Consider the following 12,122-nt stretch of genomic DNA (forward strand, 5'->3'; position numbering starts at 1 on the left):
CTCAAACAAGACAAAAAAAAAACCTTTAATGTGTATGTAGTTGATTAATTGAGTTGCTGAAAATCCTTATGAGATCCCTAGAGGATTGATATTAAGCTATTCTTTTTTCATTAATAAAAAATATAAATTATTATCGATTGTTTTACATTCTTTTTTTTGTCAATATTATGAAACTTCAATATCTAGAATTTGATCTTCTAACATAACCATTTTCTATTTGGCTTCTTTTTTCTCCTTTACACTAACTAATGGTAAGAACTCGTTGAGAAAGTGTTTTTCTATATCTTCTTGCATCCCCTTTAAATTTTACACTGCTCTGATTTCATGTCATGATAATTTATTTATGGCAAAAAATAGTTGAAATAGCTACTCAGTGCATTCAATTCTGAACAATAAAATCACTCTTTCTCCAATTCACTTTTTTATTAAGATGAATACGAGATTCGCGTCTTGGTGGAATCCAAATGGAATTCACATAATAAAAATTAATTTCTCAAAAAGTTAATATTAAAAAATAATGTATATTATAAAATTAAATATATGTATTTAACATTTATGCCACCGATGAGTTAGCATGAAATATAACAAATTCAAATAATTTTCTTATTACAAATATCTACAAAGTCTAAAATTTTATACTAACGACAAAAATCAATTTTCTTTAAAAATACATATAGACCAAAAAGATACCCTATATTATATTAGCATATTTAGTGTGTGGGTCAAATTTAAAGGATCATAGTTTGTGGACATACATCCATAGGTCATAATTTGAAGTAAATTCGTAACTTCACTTATCTCTTAAAATTATAAAGTTTGGATTGTTGCTAGAAAAAGAGATGCATAGCACAATTATATAAGTCACATAACATGTAATTACATTGTTTACATAATAACATGAGGGACATGAGAGTGAGGGATGTGAGGAACGTGAGAGTGAGGGAGGATCGGTGGAAGAGTCATGAGGGACGTAAACAACAACCATCTCGTCGTTACTCTACTTTCTTTTTCTCGAACTTTCCAGGGAGCCGTAGAGAAATTGATATGTTTAAAATATTTCAGAGATGGGCAAGGGTGAAAGAAGTTTTCATATTATCTACGAATTTTAATCTGTAAGTAAATTCAGCATTACGTACAAATATTACCTACGAACAACATTACCTATGGATATATTACCTACAGATTTGAATCCGTAGGTAAATTCAGCATTACCTACCAACTAATACCCACGAATCTTATTATCTACGAACTTTTACCCACGGGTCATATTACCTACGAACTTTTACCCACGGAAATCTATTACCTACCAACTATTATCATAATAATTATATTCATAATGTTAAAAATATTATTATAATATAATTAATTATAAATTCATAAATAATAAAAAAAAATTATAATAATAAAAAATAATAATCATAACTAATAAGTATAAAATATTATTAATATTATAAAATTAATAATAATAATAATAAAATTAGTAATATTAATAGTATTAATGATATTAATAATATAATAAAATTAATAATACAAGTAATAATAACATTAATAATATAAATACTATTAATAAAAATATTAATAAAATTAATATTATTTATAATATTAATATTACTTATAATATTAGTATCACTTATAATATTAATATCACTTATAATATTAATATTATTTATAATATTAATAATATTAACACTATTTATAATATTTAATAATATTAATTATATTTAATAATTTTAATAATATTTAATAATAATATTTAATAAAATTAATAATATTTCATAATATTAATAATATTTCACAATATTAATAATATTTCATAATATTAATAATATTTACTAAAATATTAATAATATTTAAATATATTAATAATAATTAAAAATATTAATAGTATTTAACAATACCTTGGGGTCATCTTGTGTTGGATCTATTGCAGTAAAGTCGTTATCAATGAATGTTATTGGAGGCATTCAGGGTCATTTCTGAGCTGACGTGGAGTGGATTGATTGGATAGCTCTAAGATGTTTCTTTCTGGTCGAATTTGAACATTCACCCCCTACAAAACCTCCGGCTATGTAATTGATTTCTTCTTTGGGAATGCCTAGTGACATTGGACCGGCTATGGTATTGACGACTTCTCGAACTCTACGTCTAGTCCAATTACTCATTTCAAGGTTTTCACTCCGAGGTCGGGTCCTTCTGACTGGACTTTCACTTCGTCTGTGTCTAGTGGGACATTGATTGCCGATATGACGACGTGAGACCCCTCGTCCAAGTTGGTCATAATGTTCCTTTGGGGTTTGTAGTTCCCTCTAGGGAGATCAGCAATGTGCAGAGGTATCAATCTTAATGAACTGACAGAGGTGTCCATCTTGGATGCGTTCTTCTACTTTATCCTCTAATGCTTGACATTCTTCGGTTGTGTGGCCGTAATTGCGATGGTATTGACAACATTTGGAAGTGTCAGCGTTTTGTGGAGTTTGCGACGACTTTAATGTTGGGATTAGTTCGGCCTGTAGGACTTCGTCTAAAATCTTTCCCTTTAGGATAGTTAGGGGAGTGTAACTATTGAATCGAGGTTCTCGATTTTCTCTAAAACGGTTCGTCCAGCCGGGCATGGGTCGGTAGCTTTTTTCATTTTCTTTTCCTTTATCCATGCTTTTAGCTTGATGACTTCTGTGATAATCAATATGTTCTTCGATATGCATGAATTTGGTTGCTCGATTCCGCAATTCGTCCATATGTTTGGCCGGTCTTTTGATCATACTTTCAGTGAATCAGCCTGGCCGAATCGCCCTGACCAAATGGTGCATAGTTATTTCCACATTCAAAGTTCCTAATGCCCCTACATACTTTATTGAACCTGTCCATGAATGCTCGCAGGGATTCTCCTCTTTCTTGCTTTACATTCAGGAGGGACAAAGAGGATGTGTGATGGGGTCGGCTAGTTGCGTATTGTGTGATAAACTTTGAGGTTAAGACTTTAAAGTTTCGTACTGAGTTAGGGGGTAGCCTCGAGAACCAACCGAGTGGTCCTTCTTGGAGGGTGGTTGGGAAGACTTTGCACCATACCTCCTTGTGTGTAGTATACAGAGTCATCTGAGTTTTGAAGACATTTAGATTCTCATCAGGATCAGTTGAACCATCATAAAGTTTGATAATTAAACCTTTTCACTTAGTTGGAAGTGGTGTATCAATTATTTCATCTGTGAAGGGGTGACCTCTAGGTCTTCTTCATTATCTAGAGCAGTATGCACTCTAGTGCTTTGGAGGGTTTGAGGAGTCTGGAGAGTAGGTGGAGGTTGTAGAGTGTGGGGAGTCGGATTGGTCTGACTATTTGGTGGTGCTTGAGACTGCCCTTCTTGTTCGTGATTTTCAAGTCATTGTTGCAAGCATTTATTTTGTTATTTTAAAAGGGACATTTCTTCTTCATATCGGCATTGGTTTTCTTCATTGTGCAGCTGGTCCGCAATACCCTTTTGACGTAGCTCCTCCATTTGTGCTTTAAGGGCATGAATCATGGTTGTTTGTTTGTCCGGCATATGGTCAGCGGCGTTGTTTCTTGTTGACACCATAGCTTATTGATTTATTGTTGGAGATTGAATTACTATTTCGGTCCCACGATGGGCGCCAATTGTACCTGTATGAAGAATGGGGAGCCTACGTAGTACTTTGACATGTAACACAATTGCTGACATGCCGGTAGTCCTTGAGTTTCTTCGAGTCGCCTTCCTTCGCTATTGATGCTCCGCCGGTCGGGGGTACCTGCGATTGTACTCTGACGCTCAAGTCAGTGCTACTATTTCTGGTGTATTCTAATAAAAATTGAAAATGTACCTTACTCCTTTCTCAATAACTCTATTTATAGTGTTGCCCCTATGGGTTGGACATCAGTTGGTAACTGACAAGCATAGTGGTTCCTTAATGTTAGGGAAGTGCATCTTTTGGTTCAATCAGTTTTATTTGTTATATTGGGGATATTTCCTAGATATTTCGGAATGTATTTTTGACCCATTCAACGTTGAAACTGCTATTTATTATATTCATTATTATTTGACTCGGGTGGTCGGTTTCGAGGTTATCCACTCTTTGTGATGATCAAAGATTGATTGAATCTTAATCCTTTTAAAAAAGATATGTTTTCTAAAGAAAGTGAAAATTTAACCTGTTGAAATTTCAATTCAACCGGTTGTTTTACACTTAGTGGATTTTGAAAAGGATTTGAAAAGCTAAACTTTGTTGTCAAGCCAACTCAACCGGTTGTTTCGAGAATTCAACTGGTTGTTTTTTCTGGAAACCTTAACATACTTTTGTTAAGCTGTTCCAATCTGTTTTAAATTATTCAAACTGCTTTTGGTTCTTGAATTAAATGTTTTGACCATTTGATTAGAGTATAAAATGGTTGTTTTACGCTCCTAGTCATGAACTAAGAAAGAGAGTTTAATCAAAATCAGTTTTCAAGATTTCAAAGAACTTTCGGATCATTCTCAAGTGTGGGATAAGATTCTTTGTATTCTCTGTACTTTAATCTTTGATTGTATCCAGGTGTATTTTATTCCTTTCTTCCTTAATCATTGTATTTCTGGGTGACTTGGTGTTGTGCAATTTCAGAGGGTTGTTCTGAAAATTGTGTGTTGTTGCCAAAGGTGGTGTGTTCTTGAAGGGTTCAGATCATCACTTTGGTGTGTGTTTTGTAATCAAGGTTTGATTACTTAGTGAATTCTCAGTGGTTAGCTGAGAACTGGATGTAGCTTTTGGTTAAGAGTGAACCAATATAAATATTTTGTGTGAATCACTCTATCCTAACACTCTTTAATCCGCTTTAGCTTTGATTTTATAAACTGCTAGTATAAAAAAACGATTGTTTCGCAAAAACAATTGGTTGATTTTTTGCAAATCAAACTAAAAACAATTTTCTAATTGATTGATTCTTCATTGTCTTTCACTTTACCTTCAATACTTGCGAAAAACTTTCAAAAACAATTCACCTCCTCTTGTTTAAGGCCTATAATTCTAACAACATTCTCATTAGAGAAGGTCATTCGCAACTCGATGTACCCTCGGACCTCTACCTGGTCGCCTATGAAGCCTACGAGGCAGCCATCGAAGAGCTTGAGTTGATCGAGGGGAATCTGTAGCCCCAAGTAGGTATTCCAGAACATGACGTCAATCGAACTTCCTTAATCAATCAGGACCGTAGTAATATCCTAGAAATACATTTAAATACTACAATACAAATCTTATATGTTTATATACAAGCTTAGAGTTTTTCTATTTCTAATATATGATTAGGACTTATAAAAATACAAATATTTGCAATATAAAGTTCAAAACTACATCCTAAAACTCTTTAGACCCTCCGACACCTGTATGATCATCTGTTTGTGCATGTAGTCCAGTCATCGTAGTTCTGACTACACATGAATCTATTGTCTTCCAGAAGACTCGTTAAGTATGCCTTCTGGAAGACTCATTAAGTATGCTTCTACTAGAGACTAACACCTGATCCAAAGATTAGGAGCAAATCCAAGAGAAAAGATCATGGTAAGTTCAAACATTCAATATTGAGTGTCTACAACAGGACCCGATGTGTATGAACTCCCTTTCAGCTTGTGTGTATGAACTCCCTCTTAGCTTGTGTGTATGAACTCCCTCAAAGCTTGTGTGTATGAACTCCCTCTCAGTTTCTCACCACCTGATATCTTAGTCTATATGACTCAAATCATAAGTGAAGCTAGAGAATCTATGTTAAACATAGGTTTTTCATACTTAATGCCATCGAACAACAACTCACATTATCCCAAATGCATGACATCAATTTCATACAATTTTCATCATTCATATATAATACATATCATTCAATCACATAACATTTAAAAATGCATACCATTCCAAGAACTTTTCCAACATCAAAAATAATATTTAACTTTCAAACTATCAAAATATAATATTTATATATGTTCACACAACATAAAATCAAACATTTATCAAATAAAGTCCTTGCAAAAGAAATTGAAACTTGGGACCACGTCCCCTCCACATCCAGATCTTCTAGAGTAGGGTACTATACAAAAATTTAAATTAGATTCTCTTACCTGAAATTCTACTTATGAAAATTCGACCTCAAATAGGGAACCAGTCCAAAATTTAGGAACCTATAGCAAGTTATTCAAATATTACCAAATTTTAGTATGAGCTTAATCAAGTTGATAGAAATACTTTTCTCAACCGGTCCCACTAAGATTGATGACTAAATCATAGAGAAAAACAGATAATAAGAGATCTTTAGAGTAAAAATTAACTTACTCTATTTAAAAATCTGATCGACTAGAAATGAACCCTGACTCCTCAGCTATAGCATGACGTGATCAAATTTTGGAAAAGATGAGGTATGAGAGAGAAATTGAAGAGTAAAAAGAGAGGGAGAAAAAAAATAGTAAAAGAAGCTGTGGGTTTAGAAAAAAAATGAATAAAATGAAGGTGTGGGGTAGGGGCGTTGTATTATTTTTTTCTTTTACGGTTACATACAATTTGTCTTTTATTAACGTTTAATTGTTGATTTGCAAAATCTATTCTCAATAAGAAAGTTATTATGAAGTCAGAATCGATTCTCCACAGTGGTGGAATCAATTTCATGTACACTATGTAGAAGCATAATTAATAATAATTAATTTTAATAAATAATCATTAATTTTAATTATTATTATTATTATTATTATTATTATTATTATTAATATTATTATATATACACAATATATTCCCTTATATAATATAATATTATATAACAAAAATAAAATAATTTTATAAATATTAAAAAGAATATAAATAAAATTATTAAACATTACATAATAATAAAATAAAATTATAATAAAAAAATATTATATATAATTAAAAATAATACAATAATTATTATTATTTTCATAAATTATTATAAAGTTTTTACTATTATTTAAATTTAATGCAAAATTATTTTATATTTTATTTTTAAAAATTATGAATATTTCAATAATTTATTTCTATGTAACCATTTTCAAATTTTAAATATATTCATTATTTTTTATCTAAAAATTATTACAATTATAAATATTATCATTTTATTTTTTAATTGAAACTGAAATCTAAAAAAAAATCTCATATTTCATTTTTCAAATATTTGAAAACACAAGATAAATTTGTACTTATATTATAATAATTATAATTCTCTTTCAACTATTATATTACTCACAACTTTCAATAAAATTATCATCACAAATTTATTATAACATTTTTTAATCCAAACAATCTTATGTATCTTCACATCACATGTTCTTAAATATTCAGACATTTACTTCTTAAAATCTTCACAAAATTTGATCCTTAATTCAAACACAAATTTCATCCTTAATTCAAAGACACCCTTAGAAGGACATCCCCTCAAGAAATGATGAGTAAAATAGTACACCATATCCACCGTTCGAAGCCAACATGTGGAGGTATGCTTTGGGATGTATAAAATGCATGGTTCCCTTCGTCACATTAACTCCATCTAGTCGCAGTCAAATCCTACAACCCCATTTCTAAATCACTGCCCCTCTGCAATTAATAACATTAATAAGGAGTATCGTTGATCCTCTCTTCGCATCAACGGTCGTAGAAAACACCCATTGCGAGAGACAAGGTATCACGGATATTGTGAATAACATGAGAATAATTCAAATTAATAAAATATTCAATAACAAAGAATTTATAAACAGTACTATATAATTACCTTATACTATCGTCCATTATCATTAATGAGGAAAATTAAACAAGTATATTTATATTTTATAAAGACTAAAGTAATACATAATTTTTCAGAATATTTATTTTTTCTATTTTAAATGACCTAAAAAATATAATTCACCCATTGTTATCTGTCACAAAATTACTAATTTGACAACCTTTAGGAGATCAAAGTATTAAGATGAATATTTTAAAAGATGAAACATTGGGTTCGGCTAAACAAAAATCAAATGATACAAATACTTTTTTTAATTTGTTTTTAGAGTGAAGCCCATTGGCTGAAGTGCTTATTCTGGTGCTGGTTCCGGCTCGGAGGATTGACGGCGCTGAAAAACAACAAGTCCAAACGGGTGCGGCGGATCTATCTCCATTCTCATCCCATGAACTCCATTCTGCGCCACCGCCTTAGGCTAAGTCCGACACCTATTCTCTATTCTTTCCCCAAATCCCTTTTTCCCCAAACCTCTCTTCTTTTCTCAACAACCACTTCTGATCCTCGCACCTTCACCTTATCCTATCTCATCAACACCTGCGGCTTCTCGCACGAGGTCGCACTTAAACTATCCAAACGACTTCGTTTCGAAACCGCTCAAAAACCCGATTCCATCATCTCTTTCTTCCAAACCCACGGTTTCTCCGTCTCCCAGATCTACCGCATCTTCTCCCAAGCCCCCGATCTCATGCTATGCGATCCCACCAAAAGGCTTCTCCCCAAATTCCAATTCTTAGCCTCTAAAGGCGCTACGCCCTCCGACACCATTCTCACCATCTCCAAGAGCCCCCGTTTCCTCCGTTACAGTCTCAACAACCACATCATTCCCATCTTCGAACTGATCCGAACGTTCTTGCCCTCCGACCTCAGAGCCCTCGCTGTTCTCATCGCCTGTCCCAATTTCATTGGAGACTCTCGCGTTGCCTCCAACGTTCAGATGTTGCTCGACGCCGGACTCACGCACTCCGCCATTCGCTACTTGCTCTGCTCTCGGCCTTCGGTTCTCTGCTCCGACCTGAGAAACGTTGTGGAGGAAGTGAAGCTATTGGGGTTTGACCCTTTGAAGCTGAGCTTCGCTTTGGCGCTTCTGGCTAAAAGGGCTATTTCCAAACCCCTTTGGGATGCCAAAGTCGAGGCCTTGAAGAAATGGGGTTGGTCCGAGGATGAAATTTTTGTTGCATTTAGGAACCAGCCTAACATGATGCTGCGCTCCAGGGAGAAACTTAATGCAGTGTTGGAGTTTTGGGTTGATCGGCTTGGTTGGGATCATTCCGCGCTTATTGCGTCCCCAACGTTGTTTTCATACAGTTTGGAGAAAAGGGTTGTTCCGAGGGCTTTGGTTGTGCAGTATCTTCTTTCCAAAGGGTTGGTGAAGAAGGGTGCTAGCTTGGTCACACCGTTTGGTATGTCTGACGAAATGTTTCTGCGAAAGTATGTGAAACGCTACAAGGAGGAAACGCCAAGGTTACTAGAGCTATATCAGGAGGGACAGGGAACGTGCTAGCTTCTGGTTGTGTAATTCATGGATATATACAGAATTTTGTGTAATTCATCTCTAACCAGTATTCTCCTTCGACTATTGTGATGTTTTTTGTCTTTTTAGTACGAACATTTTCAAATAAGTCACACTTGTGATTTATGGCGGTAGTTTGATATTTTATAGGTGATTAATCCAGGAGAGCAAAAAGTTTTGTCCTTGTAGAAAGCCTTTGCAAGTAATATTGATATTGATTCTCATTAACCCTTCTTGTTAGTTTGTTTCATTCTAAATGTACTCTCTTTCAATGGTGCGTATCTTCATGAGTTGTGGGATTGTGATGCTGCTTGAATTTATTTACCTGTTGTGCACGAGAGCAAGAGGCCATACAAATCAAACATCTCTCCTACTATGGTGGCAATTCAATTTCAGCTAGAGTAGAACTCTTGAAATATCAGAAATGCTTGTATGGCCCAGCCAAATCTGGGTGATTGAATGGTTTGTCTAAGATTTTTTATGCAAATTTTGTAGGAATTCTTTTATCTTGTGGAATTGTCTCCCCATTAATTGGGATCTTCTTATCATAATCCTCTAACATTAAGTCATAGCAATGTGCATCGCAAGGTGTTCAAAATAGCCCTTTCCTCTTTACCATAACATTTGACCTTCAACTTTGTTGTTTACTATCTATAACAACTTGCACGATGTTGTCTTCCCCCACTTCTTTAACCATGATATCTATTATCTAAAACTTTTTCAGTTGTTTTGAATATTGCAGATTCATCTATGGACTTCAAAAACATGGTTCCTTTCGGGCTGTTCACTAAAAAAAGTCTTTTTCTTCCCTTCATTCCTCTGTGCTTGTAAAGTAAGTGCTAAATTTTTTACTTCCTTCTTCAGATATTTGCCTCTAATCTCATGATAGGAAGAAGGTTTAAAACCAAGGCTATATACTTTAAACCAAATCAAACATAGTATTAAATTCCTCTCTTTTTGCCACATCAAAAGGTATCATTTTGTCATAGAAAAATTAAGCAATTGATTGTGACATGCTTCCTCTCTTGCACCTCTCTTAAACACGATATTGATGGTAGCTTGTGTGTTGGTGTGGATGGTAGCTTGTGTGTTAAGTACTCTTTTCTTAAAGATATTTCCACGACCGTCAATGTTAAATGTTTCATTGTTTTTCTTCTTCTTTATGACCAACTTCTCACTTTCCTCCTCCTTATAATTTTTTATCAGATTTTATTGCAAACCAAGAACAATTTCCCACATTTTATTCCTTCTGGTATTCTGCCAATATTTGTATTGAAGTTTTTTAGTATCCCACCAACTTTCCAAGCTATATCACTCATAATTCTTGGAGCGATATTGGGAGCCATAAGTGCAAAGGAGTTTGGAATTGGATTTGAAAGTCAATTGATAATAAATAAAGGAGAAGGAATGAAATTAGAGTGAGTGGAAGTGATTTTAAGTAGCGAAAACGATAGCAGAAGTCTGCGTGTTTTGCAAAAGGCTTGCAATAGAGACAACTTTTTTTGGCAAGGAAGAGAGACAATTGTGACAATTTTTAGACAAAAGGGATACGACTGTTTCTTCCTGCACCTCCATATCTTCTTCTGGCACCTCCATACACAACATGAAAATACATTTTTATCCTTCTTGTGCCACCCCCATAGAATAGCTTCCGGATTATGTAATCCGGATATGCATTTGAAAAAAGACTTCCAGAATCCAGAAGTTAAAAAAGACTTCCGGATTATGTAATCCGGAAAGTAATCATGCATCTGAAAAAAGACTTCTGGATTATATAATCCGGAAGCTAATTACAAATTTGAAAAATGACTTCCGGATTATGTAATCCGGAATATTACAGAGGGGCATTTTTGGAAATATGAAAATATATGGAGGTGAGAGAAGAAGGTATGGAGGTGCAGGAAGAAGCAGCCAAGGGATACGTGGGGGTTACATGGAAGTAATTGGGCTTTGAATGAATAAAAAATGGGCCTAAGATTCTCATTATAAAACCAATTCATGTGACCTGATCTACAAGAATTGATAATGATATTTGGCAAATTCTTCCTAAACCCAATATTTTACAACCTACACTCAACACGTTTTTAAAATTTCAAAAATACCCTTTATTCTGGATATGAAAATCCTGAATTGAAAATAACTGTAGATTTGGAAGAGTTTTTTGTGTCCGGACATAAAAATCCGAAAAATAAGAAAATCCGCAATAAAAAATTAATACTCAATGATATTTTGACTAACTTAAGGAGTTTTCAGTTTTCTTCTAGTAATTTTGTAATTTTTGTAATACAAAATTTGAACTGGACCGAGAAATCGAGTGTATTTTGCAATCTAAAATACATTATATCTTGAATTATACAATCTAAAATATTCATTTGGATTTGTCAATTTAAAATACAAATTTTGTATTTTATAATATAAAATTTAAAATACAAAATTACAAATATTCATTTGGATTTGTCAATTTAAAATACAAATTTTGTATTTTATAATATACAATTTAAAATACAAAATTACAAATTTCAACTTTCAGATTCTCAGATTTTATAATTCTTTTATAATACTGAAAGTCTCTGAATCTAAATATTATAATCTTGAAAGTCTAAATTTTATAATTCAAGAAATCTCTAAATTTTAGATTCTGAAATATTCTAAAATAAAAAATGTTCAATGGAAAATGTCAAAAGTAATTGGGATACTTTTCGAAGTATAGGGTACGGCAACTTGTGCAGGAAGAATTGCCCCTAACTTATTCTCATCAACTATTCCTGATTAATTCTGGACGTGTACTAGTTTAACTGTGATATTTTAGTTTTCAGTCTGAAACTGTTTTTATTATTACAATATTTGTAGAGAATAAATTAT

General features: G+C 33.1%; 1 protein-coding gene across 1 annotated transcript; it reads left to right on the forward strand.

Annotated features, from left to right (window-relative positions):
• The first annotated feature begins 7,967 nt into the window (after positions 1–7,967).
• Positions 7,968–9,488, forward strand: LOC137806898 (transcription termination factor MTEF1, chloroplastic-like). Its single transcript, XM_068607265.1, has one exon. It carries the CDS (start codon positions 8,136–8,138, stop codon positions 9,249–9,251), a length of 1,116 nt encoding a protein of 371 aa, XP_068463366.1. The 5' UTR covers positions 7,968–8,135; the 3' UTR covers positions 9,252–9,488.
• The last annotated feature ends 2,634 nt before the right edge of the window (positions 9,489–12,122 follow it).

Source organism: Phaseolus vulgaris, chromosome 3, assembly GCF_000499845.2.
Source record: "Phaseolus vulgaris cultivar G19833 chromosome 3, P. vulgaris v2.0, whole genome shotgun sequence".
Lineage (NCBI taxonomy): Eukaryota > Viridiplantae > Streptophyta > Magnoliopsida > Fabales > Fabaceae > Phaseolus > Phaseolus vulgaris.